Genomic DNA, 27814 nt, shown 5'->3' on the forward strand with positions numbered 1-27814 from the left:
ACACCCCAACAAACACCACAAAACAATCACACCAATAATTAATTAAAAAAAAAACATTACCCAATTCCTAATAATATATATAACAATACAAGGAGCTAGTATGTGTCATCCAAATCCTCCAACATCACCACCGTTGTTGCCACCATTGCAACACCCGCGGCCGCTGCCGCCGCGATGGGCGCCCAATTCTCGAAGCAGGTCGAGCGCCGCAAGGCGGTGGCGGCCGAGCGGCGGGCGCTGGCCGACCTTCTGGAGTCGGCGGGCGACCAATTCCCGGGCTCTGACTTCCGGCCCGCCGACCGCAAGGCGTGGATGTCGGCCCTCGGCCCCGACAAGCTCCGGATCAGCCAGATCGTCTGGCCGGGCACCCACGACTCCGCCACCAACAAGATCGGCGTCCGCTTCGTCTCCCGGCCCTTCGCCCGATGCCAGGACTGCTCCGTCTACCGCCAGCTCGTCAACGGCGCCCGCCTCCTCGACATCCGCGTCCAGGAGGACCGCCGCATCTGCCACGGCATCCTCGTCGGCTACTCCGTCGACGTCGTCATCAAGAACCTCAAAAAGTACGTGACACGGCCGTTTCGCATGCATCGTCATAAATAAAAGCTTAAGCTGCTAGAGAATAGCGGTGCAATACTATACTAATCTTAATATTTTATGTTGGCGGAAGCTAGGTTTCTCGCGGAGACCGAGAAGGAGATCGTGGTGCTCGAGATCCGCACGGAGTTCGGGCATGAAGACCCGCCGGAGTTCGACAAGTACCTGGCGGAGCAGCTCGGAGAGGTGCTGATCCCGCAGGACGAGGCGGTGTTCGGGAAGACGGTGGCGGAGGTGCTGCCGAGGAGGGTGATCTGCGTGTGGAAGCCGCGGAAGTCGCCGGCGCCGAAGCACGGCGACCCGCTGTGGAGCAGCGGGTATTTGAGGGACAATTGGATCGACACCGATCTCCCCAAGACCAAATTCGATAGCAACATGAGGTGCGTAGCACAATTGTTATTTCTGTTTGTTAATGTTTAAGCTGTTAGAGAACGATATTTTTAATAATTAATGTTGCTGAGTAGGCATTTGGGTGAGCAGCCGCCCGTGTCGGAGAGGAGGTACTTCTACCGGGTGGAGAACACGGTGACGCCGCAGGCGGACAATCCGGTGGTGTGCGTGAAGCCGGTGACGGGGCGGATCCACGGCTATGCGCGGCTGTTCATATCGCAGGCGTTCGCGAAGGGGATCGGCGACCGGCTGCAGGTGTTCTCCACGGATTTCATCGACGACAACTTCGTCGACGCCTGCGTGGGGCTGACGCATGCAAGAAGTGAAGGGAAGGCATGAGAGATCCGGCACAGGAAAGGAAGGTAGTGTAAGGGCGTGTATGTAGAATGTTTTTTTTTTTTTTTTCTCTCTCTTTGGGTGTATATTGTGGGCTTTGTTAAGTTCTTAATCAGTTATTTTTAAATGGGTTAATTTGTAATTATCGTGGGTTAATAATGAGTCGTTTTGTTTAGTCAGAGTAGCAATTTGCACTATTGCTTGCACGTTGAAGGAAGCTAGGTTTGTTTTCATGATTTTTATGAACGTATATATGGTAGTAAAATTTAGGTAAAAACGCATAGAAGTTATAAAAATTATAGATAATTTTAAATTGGCTATCAAATATTTTAAAATTTTAATTTTACTATCTAATTTTTAATTTGTTTGATTTGAGTTAATCAACGATGCTTTTATTTACAAATTTGAATGCGTTATTTATTTTTACAGATTTTATTAGTTAGTATACTTTATACAATTTTTACAGTAATAGATTTATTAAAATAATCAATTTGTTTAAATTTTGAATTTAAAATACCATAGAATCACCCAAACCAAACAAATTGAAACGTTCGTTAGTAAAATAATTTTTTTTTGAAAGACTAGGTAACTAATTCAAAATGATTCATAGTTCAAATAAGTTTTGTATATTTTTATCTAAAACTTATCAAATTTGAAAGGAATTCACAGTACTGCAACAAGTACTGAGAATTCGCAACTTATTATAATTCTATTGATGAAAGTTTTATCAACATTTTAACATTAAATTTTAAAAGCTTATAACAGAATCAATATTTTGCCTTTACCTTGTTAACTACAAAACAAATAATTATCTATTTTCTGGCATCTTAATTTTTACCGGTAAACAATCGTTTTACATTATTTTGTATGATATTAGAACACAAGGTCTTGAACTCGAAATTTATCCTACTTCTAATAGCTTAAAATTTATCTAATTTCTTCTAACTTTTTTTTATCATTTTCTAGAAACTCAAGCTGCTTAAAAAAATTAAACTTTTAATATAAAAACAATGCTATCTGTATATATATTTATAGGATGTATATCTCACACTCTATCTATTCAATGACTAATATTCTTTTACAATTCTTATTAAATTTTTTTTAATACTAAAATTTTAAAAATTATTTGGTAGGTGATTATAAAATATACAGTATATTTATAGAGTGTATAGATAGTATTGTTTTTGTAATGTTAGAATTGAGATAACAAGAATCCAAAAGTTGCTTGGAAATTTCTCCCCTGGCATCTTCATTTGGTCATCTCTCCTCCTCACTCTATGTTAAGTGGGGGACAACACACATGGACAGGGACATGTGACATTTGACCTAATACCAATAATTGTTCTCCCATGGAATATATATACAACTCTTGTGATGGTCATTTAACATGCCATGTGCATAAATATTGGCCAACAGTTGGGAGGGTACTAGGAGCTTGTTTGTTTGCATGGATTAAATGATAGAGTTTGAATTCAAATATTTGAAACTTGAGGGAGCTTAGGGTCTACTATGATTAGGGGTGGCAATCCAGCTCGCCGTTCGCCAGCCAACCCGTGTTCGACTTGAAATGAGCTCGAGATCGAATCGCTCGTTTAGTAANTTATTTAATTTATATTTATATATATAAATAAATAATTATATATATAATATATATTTTTATTATTTAATTTTTAGCAAAATAAAAATATAAAGATGAGCTCAATTATAAAAAGACTTATTTATATGTAAAATTTCAACTATTAGATCAAAGTCTAATGAATAAGATTTTGTAAATTTATTTTTTATGTATATTCAATATAATCCTTTTAACTTATTGTTCGTTGGCCAGCTCGTGAGCCGGCTCGTGTTCGGCTCGTTTACACCCCTAACTATGGTACATGCATGTTATTTAACAAAGATAAATTTTATTAGAATAACTCACTAAACTAGTCTTAATAAGGAGAAGGTGAGTAGCTTTGCCTTCTCACGATCCACATTCAAGCGGCAAAGGACTTGATGATTAATTCACATTTTTAGCTAAATTTATTTTTAAATAAAAGAAACGAAACGAGTAACGTACGTGCTACCTATCTCTCAAAAAATGATTCACATCCAAGACTTCAAATTCAAGACTTCATACTTTAAAAATCGTTTCATTTTATTTTCTTATTTCCGATAGAAAATTATTACCTGCAGTTGGTTCATCCACACTTTACGTTCAATGACGCTCCGACTATAAAGGACTGTTTGGTTCCTCGAAAAAGTGAGGAAAAAAAATTTTCGAGAAAAATTTTTTCGATGAAATTTTTTCTTTAGTTTTTTTGTGTCTAGTTTCAAAGAAAACTAGTTTTTTGGAAAATATTTTGACGTTTTGAGTGGTATATAGACAATTATACCTAATATCAACTAAATATATGTTTTTCATGCTGAATAAACCACCATACATAAATTGATTAGTTTTTTTAGCTAAACAGTACTTAATAATATATGACACAAGTCCAACATACATGTTAGACACATACCATGTTAAAAACTCAAAATCAATTCAAACTTTATATGCAGTAGATGGAAACGCCCCTGAGCATTTTATGCAACCTAAGATTCACATTAATTTAAGCAATGTTCGACAATTAGTGCGCGTACGTGTACAGTTCACCTACTATACTATTGATATATAATAAAAGAATAATTAGTACTTATTATTTATTTTTTAATTCTTAGATCAATACTATTTCACCTACCTCTACTAAACCCAAGACGTCCTCCGAGTTCTAGTCCAAAGCCACTAAGAATTGAGGGTATTTTGAAATTTTGGGATCCATATTTTGAGCATTATTATTATTTTTTTCTTTTATTATTGATATGTAGTAAAAGAAAAAAAAAATATTCAAATTAGCTCTTAATTAAATATTCAATACACGCACAACAAAGTCAAACCCAGCTCAAACCTATCTTTTCCCTCGGAATTTTCTACTAACAATGTGGATATTCAAAAGATTCTTCCTTTTTCCTTTTTTTTTTTAGTTGAAGTTACATAATAATATGCATATATTGTGCAGTTAAATATTGGATGTGGAATAATTAAATAAGATTCGACTTTTCTAATTAATTGGCGAAATATGATCTCTTGAAATCATGCTTCTAATTTTAAACTTCAAAAATCACCCCGCAGTTTCGCACTTTCTTATTTTAATACCCTATAGTTTAAAGTGTATCAAGTTAGTGTCCTTAATTTGGTTTCATTTTTATCTTTTCATCAGTTTCTCTGTTAATATTTCGTTAAATTATATACAAAAAAAATTCAGATATTCTATTTAGATTTATCGAATATTCACTCTAGTATCCTTTAGTTTTAACTCTGTCACTGATTTAACAAAAAAAATTAATAAAATCGATGATAGAAAGATAAAAATGAAACCGCATGATACTAAATTGATATACTTTAAAATATAGGGTACTAAAATGAGAAAGTGTGAAACTGGTGGTATTTGAAGTTTTTCATTAAAATTAATATGCTCAAAAGTCAAATATAATTTGGCCCACCTGTCACGGGATAATTTTTTTTATTTTTTAAATAATATATATTATGTTTTTTTAACTCAAATTCATGTTCTCACCGTGCGTTTCGAGCAGATTAATTAAAACTGTGTTTTAGAAAAGCTACCCTTTCTCAATTGTGCAAAGGTGGATTAATTGTGAACGTTTTGGGAATATATAAGAATAATTTTTAAAATAATGGATAAAATTATCCTCAAACTATTACTAATTTAATTTTAAGAGTTCTTCAATTTTTTTATTTTTAAAATTAATTTTTAACCAACTGAATTAACTAGCTAGTTTATTTATCAGATTTATTAGCGATTCCAAAATTTCCATTAAAATGCTCTACTTTAATCACCGTTTAGCAAATATAAGTTAAGAACATGTCAATTACAAAAAGAATTTTGAAATCATGAGTAACTTACCTATAAAAATTTTTATTTAATTATCTGATTTTAAAATATATTTGATATAAATATATCTTACGAAAATTTTACCAGTTACTTTAATTTGATTTCTTCTAATGAAAAATTTTGCAATCTAATATAATATTCTTAGCTTATAGGAATATTCTCCTATCTTTTTACTATAAGAGTCTAAATTATAATATATTTTAACAGCTTGTTCTCTCAAAAAAATATATATTTTAACAGCTTATAAAATTTTGAAATTATTAGAAATATAAAGTTAGATAATAAAATCAAAATTTTAAAACCTTAGGTACAAATCTCAAAATGCTCTTATGGTTTAGATAGGTCAACAGTTTTTATAATTCCTACTCACTTAATTTGTACACCCTTTATAGAGGGTTTATATTTTACACCTTTGATCCAGGAGTTAATATGTAACCTCTTAATTTGGATATTAGTTAAGGAAAAAAAAAATGCAAGTAAATTAATATAGGTCACAAGATGATTATTGCTGTAAAATTGACACTATACATACATAGGGTGTATGGATAATATTGCTCTTTTATTAACGTTTTGACTAGATCTATTTATTATGTACTACTTGTATTCTTACCATTTTAGTTAATAAAATTGTATGTAAATAAATAATTATCATATATAACTCTTTGTCATTTGGTGATTCAAAACAAGTTTTTTATTTTTTTTATCAAACGTGTTACGAATCACTTTTAAATATGCCTAGTAGTAATTTTTGATATTTCGTAGTCAAACACTAATTGTAATAAAACTGTTTTATTTAGAATTAATTTTAATCGAAAAAATCAATTTCTATCTGGTGAAATATAAAAATATAAAAATAGTGTTCTCTACAAGCTTAAAATTTTGAAGATAAATGATTATTTTATAGAATTTAATATGATATCAAAATAAAAAGTCAGCCACTCTAGAATCTTCGTAGGTTTTGATTCTGATATGTTCTAAAAAAATTTCTTACGTAAAATGGAGAATTTTGTTTTATTTTTCTAAAATTATAGAGATTTTTCACTTCAATCACAAGATATTATTACGAAAGCATCTAAATATTTATTTAGAAAACTTTACTTTCAAAACATAGAAAAAAATAAAAAATAAAAGGCCTTACAAAATTTGGGGCCATTCCAACATGCTTAAGATGTAAAATTTATATCTACATTATAAAGAGTACCATAGAAATTTCTGAATATTAGAGATGTGTTGATATATTCATCATCATTAAACTCTAAATTTTAAACCTCACATCTCGAAAGCAATAATTAAATACAAAATTTTAAATCCTAAACCCTCTATATATATACCGACACATCAACAATATGATGTAAAGATACTATGCTATCAGAAGTATAGAGAATTCGATACTTTCAATTTTTTGACCTTCAAATTAAGAATTCTATAGTTGGAATAATTGCGGTCCCTTATTGAATTGAGCGGTCTATATAAAATAATAAATTAATTCAAAAATTAGAAATGACAAAAAAAGTTGATTTAAGAATTAAAAAATCAAAAATATTATATCCTATATACTTTCAATAGTATAGTAACTCTGCTCAACAATACGCTACCAACAACATGTTGTGCAAAATCATGTAAAAATAAATAAATAAATAATATTGCTGGAGCTAATCAGAAGCCTTTCCTATAGTAGAAACTTCTACAAACATTGTACTCTCTCTCTCTCTCTCTCTCTCTCTCTCGGTTACTAATTATTCCGAGACAAAGAACCTTCCAAGATGTTCCTCCTCGTACCAAATCCCCTTAAAATTCCCTTCCCAATTCTCCACGTACTCACAACAACAACAACAACAACAACAACAACAACACGCCCTTCTCTCTCAATTCGTCTTCCTCCTCCTCCGCCATGAGCGGCCGCATCCTCCTCCTCCTCCCTCCGCCGCCCTCCGCCGCCGCCGCCGCGGCGGTCGATCGCCGACACTCCCACCTCGATGGAGTGCTTGCTGTCTCCTTCGCCGCCCTCTTCTCCCTCTCCCTCGCCTACCTCCTCCTCAGCTCCCTCCACCACTGCCGCCGCCGCCGTCGCGGGACGTCGTCGGACCGAATCCCTGACAAAACGCAGGCCCCCGACGCCGCGTGCTCGGCCCAGCTCCAGGCTATCCCCATCACGACCGTCCGCAAGAATGTGGCGGCGGCGGCAGCAACTACCCACGGCGACACACAGGCACAGTAACAATATTTCCTCTCTTACGCATCACTTACTAAGCTAAAAATGTATAGAACTTAGGAATCCGACTACCTTTTAAAAACTTACAATAACAAAGTATCTGTAAATTTTCTATGTTAGTTCTATGTTTTTGACTATTTTTATTTATTAAATTATATTATTTAATTAATTATATATTTAATTTTTAAAAAAATGTTATTATTCTAATCGCTTATTTCTTAATTCAAGATTTATACTTTTAAAATTAGTAGTCGAATTGTGAACCTTTCGAATCAGTCAATAATATTTTTATTTTAAAATTTATATTAATTATTTATTTTAATAAATTTATAAGTTATGAAAATTATATAAGATATACTAATCAAATCTATAAAATTTAAATAATAAATCAAAAGTTTAAATTTTTGAAAATTTAAATTCGTGACGTTGCAATATTTTTGGCTTAATAGGAGGAGGAGAGCACGTGTGCGGTGTGCTTGGGGCAGTACAACGAGGGTGAGGAGATCCGTACGATGCCACGTTGTGGACACGTGTTCCACAGGGAGTGCATCGACAGGTGGTTGATCCGACGGTCCTCCTTCTGCCCCGTGTGCCGCGGCCGCGTGATCCGACGGTCGGCGGAGCCCACGATCACGAGTTGTTGGGTTGAGACCGGGCGAGTGGGGCCGGTTCCGCTTCCGAGCGCGAGCGCGGTTTCGACTCCGATCGCGTCGGTTTTGTGAAATAAAAAATTGGCTAAAATAATAAAATATCGCATCGATTCCAAAAAAAAAAAAAAAAAAAAAAAAAAAAAAAAAAAAAAAAAAAAAAAAGCAGTTTTGAGACTCAAATATTTGTCGCATGCGTTACTCGTTATGCACTTCGAGAGGTCTCAAACTGATGAATCTGCATGTATTATTCTATCTCATGATTCACATCATCATAAATTCATTTACATGTATCAGATATTTTAGTCTCAAATTACTTTAGTTTGAGACATAAATAAATGTGGTTTTGAGAGAGGGGACATTGCATGTGGTTAGGTGTAGGTTTAGGGGGGGTATTTTTTGTTTTATTTTTTCTGAATTTCTTAGTTACTAGAAGAAACGACTGAAAATAAAAATATTATTTATTATTGTGCCCACTTGAGGAGTAGATAGGAGTATGATCAAGGATGTGACATTATTTTGTTTGGAAATTTTACCCAAATTAAGAAATATTGGGGTAAATAAATGTATGAAATTTTTCTCAATTATAACTTATCTTTATCTGGCTATTCGGCTTTTAAAAATTTTGATCTTACTATCTAACCTTTCGATTTATTTGATTGGAGCCGATTAGTGATTCTTTAAATTTAAATTTTGAATGCTTCGTTTATTTTTACAGGTTTAATCAATATATTTTATACAATTTACACAACTGTAAATTTATTAAAATAAATAATTAACTTAATTTTATATTAGAAGAAGCATCAAATTATTTAAATCAAACAAATTAAAAGTTTAGATACTAAAATTAAAATTTTAAAAGGCTGGACAATTGAATCAAAATAAGTAGAAGATAATAATCCTTGGATGAAAAAGATGTAAGATATACATGCAGCATTGCTCTTCTAAGATTTGCCTACCAAATGCCGTAACGAAACAATGACATACTTTTTGGTTCTTCCGCACTTTGCACGGAAAATGTTTACTGAGCAACGAAATCTCAGAATTCAACATTTCAATTGTCTGCAAGATCTAAGAGTGAAAACTAAACAAACCATTCATGCAGTCAATTTACCGTTTAAGACCAAATCTTCTATTGGAAATGTTTGAATACCATTTAAATAGCACGGTCGCCGCTACAATTGAAATCTTTTACAATAAGACATATGTACAAAACAAAAAGGCTGTATTACATTGCGACTCTCATCTACAAAACTAATCCGCGTCCGACGGTAGTTCCGCTGATTCAGTTTCAAGGGGACTTATGGACAAACTCCGTCTTTAAAGCTTCCTCCAATTGTGAGAACAATGACGAGAATAATCCTGTTGAGAAAAGTAGGCTGTATAAGATTAACACGACGTACAAGAACATGGTAAAAAGTACCAGTTTGAGATTGAAAATGCCACGGAAAATGCAATTTGATCGAAGCATCCATATGATTTTAGAAACAATGGCGAAAGCAGCAAACCTACAGGACAACTTGTCTCGAGATAAAGCTGGAAATTTTGCTCGGCATTCATACATTCAGCACAAGATCTTACAACAGTTTACCGATTTAGAAACTTCACAACCATGAGGGTTTCAGGCTTATAATTTCCGCGTACTACGTAAAGGAACAATGCAGTAGATGATCTGAGGGATACACATTTGTTTAACCTCAAATACCGATTGTATTTAAGTAGAAAAATACAATTTCTACTCTTATGGCATTAACTATTCCTTCTGCATCAACAAGAAGGGTGATGATATTAGGGCTCATATTCCGGTCGAATCAGGAGAAGTCCATATCCACAACTAAAAGAATGACGAAGAGCAAGTACTTGTTACATTTTAGATCCCCTTCCTATTCTCGTGCTGAATATGAAAGGATTCTTATCACCATAGAACAGAGTAGCTCTACCCTCATCTTAAAGCACATCTATTGAATCATGTGAAAAAAAAAAAGAATGTAAACCTACAACGGACCCTCCCTCAAGCAGCAGCTGGAAAAAAAGCAGCACTATGACAGAAAATCCATAGAAAAGTAATTAAATCAAACAAAATAATCCTGTCTAACGGGACATTCAGTAAATATTCCTATGGAACATTTTTAATTTCAAAATATTAAAATAAGCAGAGAAGTACCAGAAGGTAAATTCTCTTTCTGCAGTGATGATCCTTTCACTAGAAGTGTGCCAGGAATTTGCTCAAATACCTACAGATAAAAAATAAAACCATGTAAGCCAAGTCAAAAGACTCACAACATGCATTACACTAAAAAGTTAAAAAATAAAAATAAAAAATTCAAAGAATAAGAATTTACATACTGAAACTCGGAAGGAGATTCCATTAGTTGCGCAATCTGATTTGTTTGATACATCACTGTTAGAAAGATTACAAGTCTGCTCATCTGATATTGTGACCTATGAAAATACCATAGACTTCCAGATTAGATAATGGCAAATAATGACATTTTGAATGGCCATAAACATAAAAAATATGTGACCTTACATTAACACAAAATGTCGACAAATCAGATTTACAAGACGCACCAATAGCTATGAAAAAGGACTCCACTGACTTCAATATTTGAAATGCACCAATCTGGCGTTGGAGGCCCTGAAGCATGAGAACAGTCAAAGTTAGCAGGAAACAAAGTAACAAAGAGAAATTTTACTCAGAAAAGAATAATTTTGCTCATTAGAAAGTTCACATGTAAAGTCCAGATGACAAGGATCATGCTTACAATTTCATTATGGCCAAAAGGTGATATTAATCAAAAAAAAAAAATGGATAGCTCAAACTCATATTGATTAGAGATTGGGGTTTGTATGAGATCATTAGGTTACAGCAGAAAAGGAACAAGCAAGTAACCATAAAAGGACCAAACACATACAATGGGTTGCAAGATATGAGAACATAAAGCTCCACCAAACCATTCACACGGCACACTAATAATAGAACATATGTTCTGTTGGTCAATGGTACATGATATATCAGTTGCAGTAGGAGCATACTAACAGGGCAAAGATGTTGGAACACTGCAGGACACTAAAATAGTTCAACTCTCATGCACTCAGCTCAAACATCAAAAGCTACTACATGATCAAGAATCCAACTTTTAACAGGATATATTTAGGTGCAGTCAATTCATCCTATGTAACCACACCTTTCATAATCAATGTTACACATTGGATGAATTAATTCAAGTCCAATTGACAAATCAAAGCTAGTAGTTAGCTGCAAATATACTTCGAAATGGAAGACAGCAAAGTATTACAGGATGAGATGAAGAAGAAAAAACAGAGCAACCTCAAGCATGAAAGAACTATGATTCTTCACTTGTGCACTTGCTGCAATAAACTTTTTGGTTGGAGGGAGAAAAGACCATGCAAGACCCCATCGAGCCGTTTGGCCTTGAACAAATTCTGTAGTCTTTACAACGGAGGCCCCAACTTCATGAGCTTTCGACACTAAGAATTTTAAGTTCACTTTCCTCCCAACCATTGATGTAAACCACCTAATAGCCACAATGAACATCAATTTAATGATACACTAAGAGCAACATCAAATAATTACCAAATTCCGTTTGTGAAGTTCCACCTAGACTTCTATTTCGCTATTAAGTTTCAATTCTAATAGCTTAATCCTTGTAGTTTTATCATGATTATGAATTTTCTTCAAAGTTTCAATTTTGACAAAGCAAAATATAGCTACGATGTTGACATGTTGCCTTGTCAAATAGTAAAGCAACAAAAGGACAAAAAATGTTATGAAGAACGAATTTCAGGGACTAAATTATTACAGTTTAAACTATCACTAAGTTGAAATCAGAGACAAACTTCAGGGACTAAATTTGACCCCAAAAAATGTAGAAATGCTCAAATCACACCTGAAAGAATGCTTTAAAGAAACACTATCTTTGATGATTCGAGTGATGAAAGCCCGCTCTCCACCAGAGCAAACCATCTCAGCAGCAGTTCCCCCACATGAAGTCTTTGGGTTAAGTCCTGCTACTTCTATGCTCTCAAAAAATGGAGGATTGCACATGCAAAAGTCGAAACTTTCACCATCTTTGACAACACCCAGAAGGATAGGTGGCCCACAATAGCAATCCTTCTTCGATTCCAACTCCAGTGATTCAGTGTTGTCTATGACAGAAGAAGATGAATCATTCGCATTTCTGACTTCGATTAGTTCTGCAAGATGAGGATTGCTCTCCACATTCCTCTTAGCCCATTCGAGAGCCACATCAGTCACATCTACAAAACAAAAGCCGCCGCAATTCTCTTGTCATACTGCGATTCAAAAGGCACTATGCTAATTACATCACAATAATTTTAGGATTTCCTATGCAGAAAACTCAAAGGATTACCTGATCCAACAAAGCTCCAACCGAGCAAAGATGCACCTAAGAGCGGGTAAATACAATTGGCTCCGGTCCCAATATCAAATCCCCTAACCCTACCATCCGAGACCGAGCTCTCTGGGATGAGATCAGAGGCAAGGAGATCCTCGATCCAGTGGATGTAGTTAGATCGGTTCGGCACGGTGGGACATAACTGCCCATCAGGTATCCACCTGAAAACCTAGTTAGTGAATTCGCAAATAACTCGCAAACTTTACCCTCACATTTGTATAAATGAATAGTTCGTTACATTTTTGTATTTTCCCAAAAGGCCCTAAAAAATTTCGTTGCATATAGTAAACTCCGACCGTATAATTGGTCCTTGATAAAAACCCACTTTTTCTTCAATAAAAAAAATAAATAGTTTTTTTAGGTGATTATATAAGTTCATAGATTCATTAGGATAAAATTATACTACTGTTCATCGCATATCACTCCATCATCAATGCATATTAACATGTTGCGCAGTAACTATCATATATATATATATATATATATATATATATATTGCTGAAATTTTAACATCAATTTCCAACTATTTCCGTGTGATTCCGCTGTCGTATTATTGCCGAATCGTGTTAACTAACAATTTGTCCGAAACCCTATTAGATGTTCAACTACGAAGTAACGAAGAACGGAACGAGGCGAAGGGCGAGGGGATCGGGGAGAGGGTGCTCACCAGTGGACGCCATGGTCGTGGAGGAGGAGGACGCGGCTGAGCTCGCGGGTGGCGGCGGGGTCGGTCCAGTCGATGGAGGCCCGGGACGAGGAGGAGGAGGAGGAGGAGGGGGAGGAGACGAAGGGGCGGAGGGAGGGGTAGAGGGAGGCGAGAAGGGCGAAGTCCGGGGGCGACTCCGTGTACCTGTTGCGGGGGTGCATCGCCGGGGGCTGGCCCACCCCCCGCCGCCGCGGCCGCGGCCGCGGCCGCTTCTTGCTCGGCATCGCGGCGGCGGCGGCTCCGCCCGGTGTCGCTAGGGTTTTGAGGAGGACGACGATGAAGAAGAAACCGCAAGTTAAATTATGAATTCTATTACTAAATAAAAAATTAAAAAAATTAAAACTTTTTCCTCATAATTTGAAATTTTTAATTAGTAAAATTTTATTTTATATACGCAAACTGACTCACCAAGAACGAGCTAGATTGTTCCCCTTAGATTTTACTGATGTGAGTTAGGACTGGAAACGAGCCGAGAACGGATTGACTTGTTAAAATATCACGGACTAGCTTATGAACAACAAATTAAATTGTAAGCTTCGTTATTGAGTGAAAAAATTAAAAAAAAATAAATAATTAAAATCTTTTCCTAATAATTGAAAATTTCAACTAGTAAAAATTTATTTTATATAGATGAACTATATCATGCCGAATATGAGTTAGCTTATCCCAACCATATTCAATTTTTGGATCATGTTCGGCTCATTTATTAAATTAGCGATCTCGAACTCATTTCAAGTCGAACACCAGCCGGCTGGTGAGCAAAAGATAAAAAGTTGAGAAAATAAGCAAAAATAATGCCACCTCCACTGCATTTGTACGGTTGTATACAACACATTTATCAGCCTTTTATCCATCTTATGTTGCAAAAATTAATTATGCAGTTTTGAAGTGTGGATAAAATTACAATTCAATGATAGTCCGAAGTTAAGGGTCCATTTAGTATTAAAGTTTATCTAACACTAATATGCAAAACAAATTTAAGTGAAAGTATATAAAAATATACTCTTTTACTTCTCTACGAGACTACAGAAAATATATTATAATCGACTTATTATTATATATGGAACGTAATATTATATATGAAAATAAATATGATATTTTGAACTCGATTATAATATATTTTCTGTAGTCTCGTAGAGANATTTTTCGTTATTAGATCTATCCCTTTAACAATTTTTACCCCTTAAATCATATTATTTCACTAACCAACCACTTAACTCTAGGGGGCCATTATCATCCTAATTGTATATTTTTTCATTCAAAAATCGAAAATCTAATAGCACTAATGACTGAATACTATTAACAGTATAGTAGTCTAATTTAGATATTTTTATATTATACTTTCTCTCTGCATATAATATAGTCCTTCAGTAATTAATTCCAAACAAAGCCTAAATATAAGACACGATGATGGGACGAATAAACTTTTATAAAGAAAAAAAAAAAGATAACGTGAATAAATGAAACAAAAAATACTTTTAAAAGTTGATTTTTTTTTTTTTTTTTTGAAAGAGAGAAAGGTAGAATGCTATACATCTGTTTTGTTTATTTCTTTTAAAAATAAATTTTGTTGAAAATATAAATTAATTAAAATTTAAACTTGAGATTTCGAGTACCAACCAATCTGTCTTTAGCCAGAAAAGTTGAATGTTGAATGAGAAAGATGAGTAACAAAGTGAAACTTCACTCAAGATTCTACAACCATCAAACACTGTCCAAGAATTTGTTACATATGGTTAAACTTAGGCTGATCAAATTGGAAAGGTAATTGGAACAAATATGCAAAGAGGGCTGTGTTTGTGTAGTTAAATAGATCACCTATGTCAATATGCATCTCTTGCTTTAAAGTTCAAAATTTTCCATTCAAAGTGAAAAAGGATCACTTGGTTTTCAAACCAAATCTCAACTTTTTAGTGACCTACCATCACCACAACATCAAACCAATCAACCACAATTTCTTTCTTTGGCCATCTCCTCAACCACATAGCCCCCAAAGCCCAAGCCTCCTTAGTCCTTACTATATAGTAACAAAATAATTTCAAATGTATAGGCATATAAATTCAATATTTTAATACCTTATACATGTTACCAACTAATGCTTTGTAGTCACAAAGGGCATCAAGATGGCTAAGACTATCATAGCTTTCCTCGCCATCCTCCATCTCGCGGTCGTCGGTCGAACCCACGATTTCGAGGCCTGGAGTCAGGGGCTCCGCCTGACCGGCATAAAGTCAGAGCAGGTAACAGATCTCCACTTCTACTTCCAGGACACCGTGAGCGGGACTGACCCGACTGCGGTCCGCGTGGCCCAGGCGACGGGCACGGACCGGTCGCCGACTCTTTTCGGTATGGTGATGATGGCGGATGATCCGCTAACCGAGGGGCCCGACCCGACATCTAACGTTGTGGGCCGGGCCCAGGGGATTTACGGGTCGGCGGGCCAAAATGAGGTGGGCCTTATTATGTCGATGAGTTTTGCGTTCACCAACAGGGAGTACAACGGGAGCTCGATAAGTGTGTTGGGCCGGAACCTAGCGCTACACCCGGTCCGCGAGATTCCGGTCGTCGGCGGCACGGGTGCGTTCCGGTTGGCCCACGGAGTGGCGTTGGCCCAAACTTATTCTCTGAATCCTGTAACTGGGGATGCTGTTGTAGAGTACAATGTGACCGTGGTGCATTAGTACTCTTTGTTTTGTAAGTACCTTTTAAATTAGGTTATTATGCATGAGTATCCGATAAAAATTGTTGAGAATAACTGACCATCCCCAGCGCAAATGGCAAAAAACTTGGTGGTTGGTATCCGAGATTGCAAGTTCGAAGCCTAATTTCTTTATATTTTCAGCTAAGTTTGTTTCTAAAAGAAATGAATAAACCGGGTAGCATGCTATCTTCCCCCCCCCCAAAAAAAAGTAGAGAATATGCAGTTGCCTTGAGATGTGTGCAAACATATTATAATGATCCAGATTGCTAGTACTAACAACTCGTTGGGCTCAAATTATCGGTCCAAAATAATTAAATTCGAGTATTTGTAATAGAATTTTAGTCCCTGTATATCCCAATTACCCTTGGCATAAAGGGACTAGCATCCTTCCGTGTAGTGGAAGGTCAGGGTGCGCCGAGTCACGTCCAAAATGGCGGGAGTTCCAGCCGGACCAAGTGATGTTTGAAGTGGCAAGAGACTAATTGGACCGAATCACAATTGAAATTTAGACATTGTGCCGGTACGCTTTAAGTAAATTAATTATATATTTTTAATATTTTAAGCTTTTAAAATTAATGATTAGCATACTTTTTTTCTGACAATTTTGTCAGGGAATAGTTGGTTTTAAAATCTGAAATTATTTTTTTCATTTAAGCATTGAAAATTAGAGTAAAATTCAAGGAGCAACAGATTAACTTATCATGAGCAATAAAGCTGATTTCATATATCTTTGTCACACATGAAGAATAAAAAAATTTAGGCTAAATTACAAAATCCTCTTTTGCATTTTGTTTCGTGCCACTATCATCACCTTGCATAAAATTTTACTTCAATTTAAACTCTGTATTTTACCACTATTACAAATAAGGTCGAAAATTTAAAATGATTATTAAATTCGAATGTAAAAACTTCACCGAAATGATCAATATTTGACGTGTACTAATTCCATAATTAAGCAATTATTTAGGTTACAACTTATATAATATATCTAAAACTTAAATAAAGGAAACGTTCTGCATAATTAAAGTTATGAAAATGAGCTACTTATCGAGTTACTTATTTAATTTAGATGATTATTGAATATAATAATGGATATCAATCAACTCATGTTTATAAAATTTTACGGTCCAATTCAACGACCATCACAAATCTTTGAGCCCATTCGATACAGTGATAAAATAGTCGAATCGTTAGCACTAATCATTAATTTTAAGAACTCAAATTATAAAAAAAATACAATTAATTTACTTAAATCGTACATATAGTGCCATGGGTCTCAATTTGAGATGTACGTGGCCGAACTACAAATATAATTCGGCTCAACATGATCCCCTGTCATTTCAAACATGACTTAGTCGGTCGGTCCTATCTAACTTTTCGACACAAGACAGAATGCTGGTCCTTTTAAGTCAATAAAAAATTCAAATTAGGGCAAAATTTTATACAAGGTAATTAAGAAAGAAAATAAAGTGCATGCAAGAAGGGAGTTTGTAAATTTATCCACAAACAAGAGGGAATATAAGATGAAAAACGCAATAAATTTAAAATGCAATAAACATATAATTAATATATATGATTTGCTTCACTTATAATTGAAGAAGCATATATGCACGTAGTACAATTCGCTACTTAATTAGTAGCAAAAACAAATGATAAGCTCATAAGCAACATGATGATCATAAAAACCCAATGCTAACCAATAATCGCGTACGTAAACAACATATATATATATATAATACATAAAACACATCAACCATGCATAAAACATCACACCATCATATATATAAGAACACCACAAACGAACACAGCATCATAACCACTCCCTCTCTGATTCTCTCACACCCACTGTCGTAAGGAGTGTTATCCACCAACGGTAATTGGCTCCCTCCGTTCAACCCCTGCAGCTGCTGCTGCTGCTGCTGCTGCTGCTGTTGCCCGAAGCCCGATAACGGATGCTGCTGCTGCTGCTGCTGCGGTTGCCCGAAGCCGTTCGACGTCGGTTGCCCGAACGGAAGCGCAGTTCCTGATCCGCTCCCGCCGATAGTCGGAGGGAGAACGCCAAATGGCGATGGCGGCGGGGGCAGGTCGATACCGGAGGGTGCGGAGAATGGAGGGGTGTATTCGATTTGTTCCGACGGCGGCAGCGGCGGCGGGGGAAGTAGCTGAGTTGTGTCGCCATTGTCGCTGCCGTCGCCGCCGTCGTCGGTTGGTGGAGATTCTGCGGTGTCGGGGATGGGCGGGGGGAGCGGCGGCGGTTGGTCGAGCGGGAGGCCGGTGTCGCCGCCCGCGAAGTCGTCGAAGTGGTTGTAACTGGTAATGGTGGTGGCTTTGGAGAGTGGGGAGAGGAGGAGGAGGAGGAGGAGGAGGAGAGAAGAGGAGTGCTTCATGGTTGGTTAGTTTTGTTTCTTGGTTCTTGAGTTGGGGTATATGAATAATGGAGCATGTCACACACACACACACACATATATATATATATAACTACACACATATGTATATGGGGATTAAGAGGAGGTTTGGTGCATGTTTCTGATGCTCTATAGTGGAGTAGGAGGTTTCTGTTGTAAAGGAGAAATTGTTGCTTATACCCAGTGTGCTCGTATATCCTGTGCACCATATGAAAAAAAATATATGAAACAATTAGCTTAAGTTATCGTGTACACCTGCTCATATATATTTTCCATATTAATATTCAATGCTTCATCTTACGTCAAGACGTGAACTTGAATCAGATAAGATTGCAGATCTAATAGAATTCGAATTTAGAATCTTTAACTCTGACATATTATAAAAAAATGTAAAACAATCGATAATTTTCAAAAGCTTAAGCTATGAGGGAATCATGCCTTTTACATACATATTGAGTCATTCATTATATCTCGCGCTTTAATCTCTATTGTCCAACCACAATCAAATTATATTGATTTTTTTTTTAAAAAAAGGATATATTTTAGATGGTTGAGATTGAAGTGTAAGATTAATTAGGCAGATAGAGCTGCATCTGGTGCAGGAAATAGTTTTATCTTCTGAAAGAGACATTAGTAATGGGAGAGGTGCATATTGGTGGGATGGATTTAGTGGGGCTTTAAGTGGATCTGTTGAGAAAGGGGGTACATGGCATGTATGTATTTGTGTGATTGGAGTGAAAAACCTGTCCCATTAGCTAAGGGGATTAGGAGATAATTAAGAAGCCCTTATCTTAAGTATTTTAATGTGTGTATATATATATATATATATATATATATATATATATATATATATATATATATATATATATATATATATTATAGTGGGCTGGCATGCTTCAGGAAGCACCGAGCTCTCCATGCTTCCAAGTTGTTTTCGATGTTCAGACTTTCGAATCGACGATCGGTTCCTTAGAGTTGATCTAGAGTATTTGAAGTATCTAGAAAATAATTTTTGTAATTTTTCGATATCATTTGCCTAGTGATCGAAGGGGCTCAAATCAATAATTTTAATGGCCGTAGTAAGCCGTTTGCAAGTTAACGGTGTGTAGAAATATCCAAATCACATGAAATTTTGATAGAAAATCTTTATACCATATAAAACAAGATCAATAACTTTGATCTAAAATTTTAATGTATATCATATTTTTGTAAGATTTTTATTTTCAACCGTTAATTGAGCACTTCGGTATCACTAGGCAAATGATATTTGAAAAATTACAAAATTTATTTTCTAGATATTTCAAATACTCTAGATCAAGTCTAACGGAAGCGATCGTTGATTTGAAGTCCGAACATCGAAACAACTTGGAGCACGGAGGCTCCATGCTTCCAGAAGCACTACCGGATGCACTAATATATATATATATATATATATATATATATATATATATATATATCATCATGGGAATGATTAACTAGACCTGCACAAATCCAGCCCCATGCATCTCCCAATATATGATTGCGCAGGTTTAGTTGAGATATAATTTTTTCTATTTATGTTCGATAAATTATGCAGGTTCAGCTATAATATAATTTTTACGATCTTAAGAAAATGATAAATTATATCTTTACGTGCCGTTTTGACATTTTATTTGACTATGACCCTACATTTATTTAGAAATTAGGGTTCAATCCATTATAAATCTCACTTTTGACTCGGTTTTGTTTATACGCGCTCAAAAAATAAAATTGGAGACTCAAATCTCAGTAATCCATTAGTTATTAAATAAAGAAAAGTAATAAACTGTGGCATGAATGGTTATAAAAGAATATAAAATTTCTCAGAAACGTAGATGCTGCATTTTAGCCTTGTCCTGCTTGGGTATTTGAATTTCTTGGTTCCTGCAATAATTTCTTTTATTCGGAGTGTATACTTGGTACAAGGTCATTAATTGCACACACTAAGAACATCTAGGGCATTTTTGTTAACTTATTTTAAACTATAGAATCAGAATATAATTCATTGATTCTGATAATTGTTGTTTATTTTACAAAAATTGAATTTCGACTTTTATTCTAGTCTGAAATGAAAATGGCCAAATCCATTATGACCCAATCTTTCTTTAAATTTCATATTAATCCATTCCCAAAAAAAACTACCGAAAATTCTCTATCACAAACGTCTCCCCCTGCACTTCCTTTATCACTATTCTTTCTCCTAATCAAAATCATCTTTCAAAACTTCGAATTTTCATTCTGATAATGGACCAAATATTTTTCAATGATTCATCATTCCATTTCTCATTCCAAAACAATCTAGCCCCCTAATTCTCTTCCCTATAAAAAAGAAATAAAAAATAAAAAATCTATTTCGTTAATTTTGGATTATCCAAACTAGTCACATCCATATGGTGCTGCTGCAAAAGAGCTAAATTGCTATTTACAAAACAGATTCATCAGAATCTTAATCAAATTTATAGTATATATACACACTCTAATCAGACTCAATGTATCCTCGGATAAATACTCAACAATTTCATAATAACACTTTCATTAGAGAGGGCTGTAGAAAGAAAGGTGTTGCACACAAACAAAAGCAGTGATCCAACAATTCAGAGCTTAATTGGTATGTCATCATTAGATCGAAAAAACTTATTGCACACACCAAATCAAATTTAAATCATTCGAAATGTTATATCTGATAAATACTGCACAGAGAATTCTGATAAACGTCCTCCGATCAATCGAGGAAAAATTATTATTGATTGTCCCTCAGTTATAGAAATAATAATGAGTACAAAATGTCTTATTCTATAGATGGCTACAAAATTAGCAAAAATAATAATGACCGATAATACAGAAATGCTCGCAAACATTCAGATTGCCTGCTTTTTCGATCTTATTCATGGTATTCACAGATCAGGAGGATCATCAAGCAGCAATTTTCTTTGAGGTCACCGAGTTCACAATAGTGGCAAACTCCGGGCCCTGCACAAACGCAGGAAGACATTTGAATAGGTGAACTTCTAGGTGTCAAATTTCTGGTATTATGGCATAATCTCATGGGAAAAATGAATCAATTATGGCACCAAACTCAACAGGAACACTATAAAAACAAAGGAAATTAGTAATACAGATGGCGAGATTTTGACAATAATTAGTTCCAATTTGTGAGACAAAAGGTAACACAAAAACATTGGAAGTAAGTGTTCTTCTTTTTTAAATAAGAGAGCTGAGCATCATTAAAATCTTGTTTATATCTAACTTATTAATATCTTAGTCTTAATAAAACTATATTAATGTGGAATAAAACTATATTAAAGAAGATGTTGTGCTTCTCAGAGTGCTAAATTCTAGTGAACTGAAGGCCACTTTCAAATTTCCAGAATTTGAGTGTGCTCTGAAGTCTATGAAGTCACATTCTAACTTAATTAAGCTGTGAATCACTATAAAGGACGAGGTAAGATCATGATTAATTTGGTGCTACATTACAATACCTTCAATGAGGCCCCTCCGACAAGAAATCCATCAATATCTTCTTGTTTTGCAAGCTCTGCACAATTGCTCCCATTTACTGAACCTGTTAATAGAAGCATAAATTATCGCTCGGTTCATTATACAATTATAATGTTAGCATAGCATAGAAAGCAAGCAAAGAAGATACATATCACACTATTCACTCAGGTTTACATGCATCGTGAATTTCAACGTAGGTTTGGAAAGGGAAAGGTTGATGAACATTCCTTTCATATTCCTTTGAATAGTAATACTTTAGTAACATGAAATCTCCCATATGCAACTGATAAGTTACTTTTCCATTGGCTTGTGTATCGTGCCTTGAAAGTAAGATGTTTCAGTGAGCGAATAAGTATCACTAAAGGCTTTTTGGGTGAATGACACTGATAATCATGCTTGCTAAAAAATGGTACTCAAAAAGCTTCTGGATCGTTTCTGACATTACAATTAACAAACTAACATGAATACCTAAAATTTTAGAATAAAGTGGGTATTCTAAATATAACTTTCTCACCTTATAGAATATGCACCGACGGAGATAGAGAAAGAGAGATGGTAGACTTACCTCCATAGATAATACGAGTAGCAGAAGCAACCTCAGGCGAAATGTTCTTTTTCAGCCAATCGCGGACAGCAACATGCACTTCCTGAGCCTGCAGGGGAGTGGCCACTTTTCCGGTGCCAATAGCCCAAACTGGCTCGTACGCAATAACAACATCTGTCCAGCTTGAGATACTATCTGAACAATAACTCAAAAGGCGTGTATGAGAATTGATTTTCATTAAAAAAAATTTCTTCACTAAAGACAAGCTACTTCACAATAAAATTACAAAATCATTACCTGCAAAAGCCTTCAACTGCTGAAAACAGACCTCAAAAGTTTTCCCGGCTTCCCTTTCTTCGAGCTTCTCTCCTATACACGCAATAACCTTAAGATTCTGACTCAAGGCATACGCAGCCTTCTTACCAATAAACTGCACATAGAAAAGGCCACACCATATTATGACCACTTCAAATATCTTAGCACCTAACCGTATTGATATGTTTAGATTGCTACAATGTGGGCTGTATATGAGAAAAGAGTAGTGTTCAGGATAGTGTACCTCATTATCTTCACCAATAATATGCCTGCGCTCAGAATGCCCCAGAATAACCCACTTGCAGCCAACATCAATCAGTTGCTCAGCACTGGAAGTAAAAAAGATTGCATATGGATAAACTATAAGTAATTCAAGAAATCGAAAGTCAATGTTGTTGTTTCAGGTAAAAGAAGAGGAAAAAAAAAAATTTCGAATCTAGTGTTAGTTCGCAAATTACAGATAGTTTGATGAATAAAAAATATGTTAGAACCTATAGATAGAAATTATGGACTACATATCAATAAGTAGGTGCAATACTGGGATATAATTAAGAAAGAGCAAAGTAAAAACTTAATTCTTGGTGCATTCCAGTAAAAGCTCCAGTAGAAATACAATTTAGATAAGTTTAACAGGTTTTTACCTGATTTCTCCAGTAAAAGCTCCACCTTTTCCAACCCAAGCATTTTGACCAGATATCTCAACACGATCAGTCAGTGAAGACTTGACCTGGTCAATATATACGAATGGAGGTGCTACGACAACATCTGCATTTCCACCGTAAAACAGAGACCTAAGAAATCTTGTAAAACCAAGCATGCAAATGAACAAAGGAAAAAAAAAAAGCAGAACGCAAATAACTCTTTCTTGGTACAATCGAGAGCTTTAAAGACCAAATTTTGAGATCCAGATAATAATATGAACATACTATATCTAACGTATGTAGCCTACAACGAAAAAAAGCTAAAAAAGATGGAGAGTCAACTGGAGAGTTTGAAACGAAGTAATGCTCTGTTCAGTCATATGCAGTGGGATGATAGACCTGGAATGTGCTTATAAAAGTTGAACAATTGGGGGTCATAGAAAGCAATGCATTCAAGAGGTGGGGGGAGGGGGGAGGAGGAGGGGAGGGACGCTACATTCCCCAAGGTTCCCGCCCCCCCCTTCAAAACACAAATCTCTGTTTGTAGGGTATTTTGCTGTTATACGGTGACAATGTGTCCATGTGCGTACGCACCTGAGAAGTCAAGAATGTTTTTTAATTTTTCATATGCTACAAAAGAAATAAAGCGATGCAGATGAAAATAGGAACTTCATTTGATAGGGACAACAAGAAGCAGCTGATAATCATACCAACATCATTTTCCAATGTAGCTCCATTCAAATCAGAGACAAGTTTGCTGATAGAGTCCTTTGTTCCATTCTAAACACACAATATATCAACAATATATCAACTAGTCAATTAGGTATATACAAAAAAATTAAAGAAAAGGGTACGACAAACGATCAACAATTTGAAAGATGAAAGCATAAACATAACGTCACAGTTCAACAGCCTTTATGATCGCTTTACCAGGTTCCAAAGTGTGAACAGGGAAAGAACAATATGAAAATGATGTGAAATGTAGTAATACCGGCACTAAAAGCGGTCAAAGGTAACCATGCAATGAAGTCTGCATATTCTCATTCTTATGGCATAATGGAAAATCCATTGTCATTCGTTGAAGAGTTAGCTTTCTTCAGTTGCCCTATAACATAAAACATACTGAACAGTCTCTCCCCCCACCCCCATGTGTGTCTATCATGTGTGTGTGTATAAACCCGCCTACGGGTGTCCCCTATTTACTCTCTCCCTCTCTCCCTCCTTCCCCCGCCCAGGTATTCTCTTTCTCTTTCTCCATGTGTGTCTATGCGGTGTGTGTGTATAAACCCGTCTATGGGTGTTCCATGTATGTTTATATACAAGCACCATATGATATTAGCGTAACCTAAAGAAAGGACCAATAACAGAAAGAACATCAATCTTCATACATAAAGCTAAGCATATCTGCTGAGCATTTCAGAGTTAACTTGCAAAAAAGCTTCAACTCTTTCAGTTAACAAGCTGGTTTCTTGCTCCTACTGTCACAAAATCCACAATATCCCTTCCCTACCCGCGCCCTCGTGATGAGACCGTATCATTGGCACTTAGAGAAGTACAAAGAGAAAATATTGTAAAGCAAGACAAAGTACTCACGCATTTCCAGTTGCCTCCAACAAAAAACTGCAAAAAAAAGGGAATAAGAGAGGCATTAGAGAGCATACAACAGAGAAAAATCAGACAAGTCATCTATATTAGTACATGAGAACCAAGATGTAAATATTGCTCCAGAGGAGAGCACATGTTCAACATGGGCAGCATTGAAACAGGGCAAAAGACAGCCTCTCAAGCACAATCTCATTCAAAAGGCCGAACACAATAGTCAAATAACTGAAGTAAGACCCAACAAAAAACATGATCCGCATCTCCTGCTACAAGAAGAAGTAAATTACATATAAGTTTTTAGTTCATTATTATCAGATCTCCTGTTGGGCCTCTACTGTTTGTTGTTAATGGCCAAGTATACTTATATCTTAAACACTGCAGAAAGGTTATCTTACTTTTAACAGTTTTCACCAACTTTAACAGTAAGTAAGATATCAGATTTATAACCAATTCATTTAGACAATGTTGGCTTTGCCAGGAAATCAGAAAATTTGTGGTTATTGATCAAGAACCAGGGTGATGGAGCAAAGGAAAGAACTCTCGGTAATTCACCAAGACCCCAAACATGCTTTATAAGTGGAGAAATAGCAGATATTGTTACAAGATACATTTTTTCCCCCCTAAAACAAACAAGACAAAAGGAAGATAAAATGTAGTCTCTTTTCGCATGCACTAATTAATCAAGCCCCAGCCAGATGAAGTGCCTTGCTTAAGCTTTCAAAGATTAAACCATAAGGTAAGCAACACAAAAGTATCTGACAAGATATTTTAAAAGGAAAAAACCAACATTGATAAACTATTAAACTGAGACACATTCTATTACAGTTTTCTACTAAAAAATGTGATTTTGATCTGGGAAAAACAAAGAAAGGAAAGAAAATCAGTTAATATAGTGGTTTGGATAAATCGATAACAGCAAACAATGTAGAATTTTTAGGCTTTAAGAGGAATAATGGAAAAAAAATCACTAGCTTTTCTTTCTAAATACTATAGTTGATATGTTGTATTAACTTAAACTCATACATTATACTACACATATCTTCCTAATCAGATCCAAGTTTTCAAATTTATCATAAAATCTCCAATATCCATCTATCTATTCGCCAAATTCCCAAACAATATACACTAATATCCACCAAAAATCGACCTTAAAAGATCAAAAAGAAAGCAAAAATCGCGAAAAAAAAGGAGCCACCTTTCCCGATCCGGCCATGGCGACGACCCCTCTCGGAGGCCTCCGAGAAGAAGAAGCGACGCGGAGACGAGACGCCGCGCGATCGAAGAAGAGGGCGTTGGTGGAGGGAGACGACGCCGACGAGGGCTCGCCCTTGGAGCCTCCTCCGCGGCGGAGCCCCGCGAAGTTGTGGGAGATGTGCGACGCGAGCGAGGACGACGACGCCGCCATTGTTGTCGCCCTCGATCTCCTCCTCCTCCTCCTCCTCCTCCTCCTTGCCCTAGAAAAGCTCCGCCCCTCTTTTTTACCTCGCTCTGAGCTACTTCTTTGTGTTTGAAGGTAGAGGATAAAGAGGAGAGCCCTTCTCCTTCGGACACGTGTCCGTCGTAGATCGCGAGGGGTGGTGGTTGGGTCGGATGGTTTGGTGGGGTCGGTGATCGGTACATAACAGCGAACAGCCACGTGGTTCCTGCGTCGTGGCGCATTTTTAGTGGTGGTCGTACGGATTTTCCTGTTCGGAGATTACGCTGAATCTTGGTGGTAGTTGGAATTTGATTGGAAAGAGATTTAAGAGGTGGCGATGAGAACCATGAGATAGATCATAGGATCAGAGTGATTCTTAACAACACCCTCTTGGATAAGGTTAAGATACCATATTTACTTTTTTTTTTTAATAAAAAATGAATTGTATTTTTGGTCCTCAAATTTTTTAAAAAAATGCATAATTGTTTCTTTGGTTTAAATTTTTTTAATTATTATAATTAATTTATAAAATCCAATTTAATTAACTGTATATTAATATTTTACTAATGTAGTAGAGATATAGTATTTTAATGAATATCATATTATCCGTTACAACATTATTGTATTAGCGCCACATTATTATTTACACAATTAGATTGGACTGTAGAAATTATTTAGAATAATTTAGTTAAAAATTATATAAAATTAAAGTTTGATAACCAAAAATAGAATTTAATCTTTAAAGATGGAAAAATATTAAGTTTGCAACTCAGAGATTGTAATACCTATAACTCCTTATCTAAGAGATTGTAGAGTTTACCATCGACTAGTAAAAAAAAAAGGGTCATTGGTTGAGCAAGATTGTAAGATTATAATCCAAAATAGGTGTAGACTTAACATTGTCCTTAATATATAGAGAGAGAGAGAGTGCGCGCTAGGGTCTTAAACTATTTATAGTATCAAGACTTTGATACTATAGTCTCATTTTTGATCTTAGGGTGTTCAAATTAATGATTCATACTGTTCAAACTGATTTAAGGTATTTAAAATTTTTTGGAATAAACTTTTATACTTTTTCGACATGGTTTACTTTATGATAAAAAATTTTCAAAATTATTAATTTTCAATAACTACTATAGCGAGTCTTTTTTTTTTTTTTGGAGAGATTACTATAGCGAGTTTGTAATTTAACAATATAGAAAAATTTAAATTTACTCAAATTTTGCTAGAAAATACTTTAAACTATCTAGATCAAGAACAGTATTTTTTTTATCTTAAATTCAAAAGTCCTATCATCAAATTTTAAAAATTGTTTAATTTTTTTTTGAGAAAAAAGTAGCGCTACCCGCTTCGTTTATTCAAAAGATAAATTAAGCTACAAGAATGAGGCATCACAGGCCTCGTTTGTGGCAAA

General features: G+C 35.5%; 5 protein-coding genes across 7 annotated transcripts; 3 read left to right on the forward strand and 2 right to left on the reverse strand.

Annotated features, from left to right (window-relative positions):
* Window positions 1-1502, forward strand: LOC109703594. Its single transcript, XM_020224266.1, has 3 exons — window positions 1-563; window positions 675-977; window positions 1062-1502. Exons 1-3 carry the CDS (start codon window positions 175-177, stop codon window positions 1324-1326), a joined length of 957 nt encoding a protein of 318 aa, XP_020079855.1. The 5' UTR covers window positions 1-174; the 3' UTR covers window positions 1327-1502.
* LOC109728982 (RING-H2 finger protein ATL66-like) lies at window positions 6897-8683 on the forward strand. Of its 2 annotated transcripts, none has more exons than XM_020259561.1 (2): window positions 6897-7469; window positions 7917-8683. In XM_020259561.1, the coding sequence occupies exons 1-2, from the start codon at window positions 7147-7149 to the stop codon at window positions 8029-8031; spliced, it is 438 nt and encodes a 145-aa protein (XP_020115150.1). In that variant the 5' UTR covers window positions 6897-7146; the 3' UTR covers window positions 8032-8683. The 2 variants fall into 2 exon arrangements, with proteins under 2 accessions (XP_020115150.1, XP_020115149.1); XM_020259560.1 differs by having other exon boundaries at window positions 6902-7464.
* LOC109703628 (methyltransferase-like protein 16) lies at window positions 9224-13562 on the reverse strand. Of its 2 annotated transcripts, XM_020224324.1 has the most exons (8): window positions 13221-13560; window positions 12509-12714; window positions 12026-12395; window positions 11446-11653; window positions 10645-10752; window positions 10461-10556; window positions 10279-10348; window positions 9224-9476 (listed from the first exon to the last, which is right to left on the reverse strand). In XM_020224324.1, exons 1-8 carry the CDS (start codon window positions 13481-13483, stop codon window positions 9406-9408), a joined length of 1392 nt encoding a protein of 463 aa, XP_020079913.1. In that variant the 5' UTR covers window positions 13484-13560; the 3' UTR covers window positions 9224-9405. The 2 variants fall into 2 exon arrangements, 1 of the variants encoding a protein (XP_020079913.1); XR_002213990.1 differs by lacking the exon at window positions 9224-9476 and having other exon boundaries at window positions 10686-10752; window positions 13221-13562.
* LOC109703589 (dirigent protein 23) lies at window positions 15298-16092 on the forward strand. Its single transcript, XM_020224258.1, has one exon. It carries the CDS (start codon window positions 15383-15385, stop codon window positions 15938-15940), a length of 558 nt encoding a protein of 185 aa, XP_020079847.1. The 5' UTR covers window positions 15298-15382; the 3' UTR covers window positions 15941-16092.
* Window positions 21086-26470, reverse strand: LOC109703482 (triosephosphate isomerase, chloroplastic). Its single transcript, XM_020224086.1, has 9 exons — window positions 26179-26470; window positions 24975-25001; window positions 24092-24161; window positions 23382-23505; window positions 22985-23069; window positions 22723-22855; window positions 22447-22620; window positions 21863-21945; window positions 21086-21353 (listed from the first exon to the last, which is right to left on the reverse strand). The coding sequence occupies exons 1-9, from the start codon at window positions 26386-26388 to the stop codon at window positions 21297-21299; spliced, it is 963 nt and encodes a 320-aa protein (XP_020079675.1). The 5' UTR covers window positions 26389-26470; the 3' UTR covers window positions 21086-21296.

Source organism: Ananas comosus, linkage group 25 (genome assembly GCF_001540865.1).
Source record: "Ananas comosus cultivar F153 linkage group 25, ASM154086v1, whole genome shotgun sequence".
In the NCBI taxonomy this organism is placed as follows: domain Eukaryota; kingdom Viridiplantae; phylum Streptophyta; class Magnoliopsida; order Poales; family Bromeliaceae; genus Ananas; species Ananas comosus.

Excerpts from the sequence above, each read along its gene's own strand:
- LOC109703594 (XM_020224266.1), top strand. The coding sequence starts at position 175 with ATGGGCGCCCAATTCTCGAAGCAGGTCGAGCGCCGCAAGGCGGTGGCG. Across the intron at positions 564-674 it reads GTCATCAAGAACCTCAAAAA|GTTTCTCGCGGAGACCGAGA; the intron begins GTACGTGACACG and ends GGCGGAAGCTAG. Across the intron at positions 978-1,061 it reads AAATTCGATAGCAACATGAG|GCATTTGGGTGAGCAGCCGC; the intron begins GTGCGTAGCACA and ends GTTGCTGAGTAG.
- LOC109728982 (XM_020259560.1), top strand. The coding sequence starts at position 7,147 with ATGAGCGGCCGCATCCTCCTCCTCCTCCCTCCGCCGCCCTCCGCCGCC. Across the intron at positions 7,465-7,916 it reads CTACCCACGGCGACACACAG|GAGGAGGAGAGCACGTGTGC; the intron begins GCACAGTAACAA and ends TTGGCTTAATAG.
- LOC109703628 (XM_020224324.1), bottom strand. The coding sequence starts at position 13,483 with ATGCCGAGCAAGAAGCGGCCGCGGCCGCGGCCGCGGCGGCGGGGGGTG. Across the intron at positions 10,753-11,445 it reads ATAGTTCTTTCATGCTTGAG|GGCCTCCAACGCCAGATTGG; the intron begins GTTGCTCTGTTT and ends CTCATGCTTCAG. Across the intron at positions 9,477-10,278 it reads GAAAGAGAATTTACCTTCTG|GATTATTCTCGTCATTGTTC; the intron begins GTACTTCTCTGC and ends TTTTCTCAACAG.
- LOC109703589 (XM_020224258.1), top strand. The coding sequence starts at position 15,383 with ATGGCTAAGACTATCATAGCTTTCCTCGCCATCCTCCATCTCGCGGTC.
- LOC109703482 (XM_020224086.1), bottom strand. The coding sequence starts at position 26,388 with ATGGCGGCGTCGTCGTCCTCGCTCGCGTCGCACATCTCCCACAACTTC. Across the intron at positions 23,506-24,091 it reads TACATTGGAAAATGATGTTG|ATGTTGTCGTAGCACCTCCA; the intron begins GTATGATTATCA and ends GTGGAAATGCAG. Across the intron at positions 22,621-22,722 it reads GCAGTTGAAGGCTTTTGCAG|ATAGTATCTCAAGCTGGACA; the intron begins GTAATGATTTTG and ends GTTATTGTTCAG.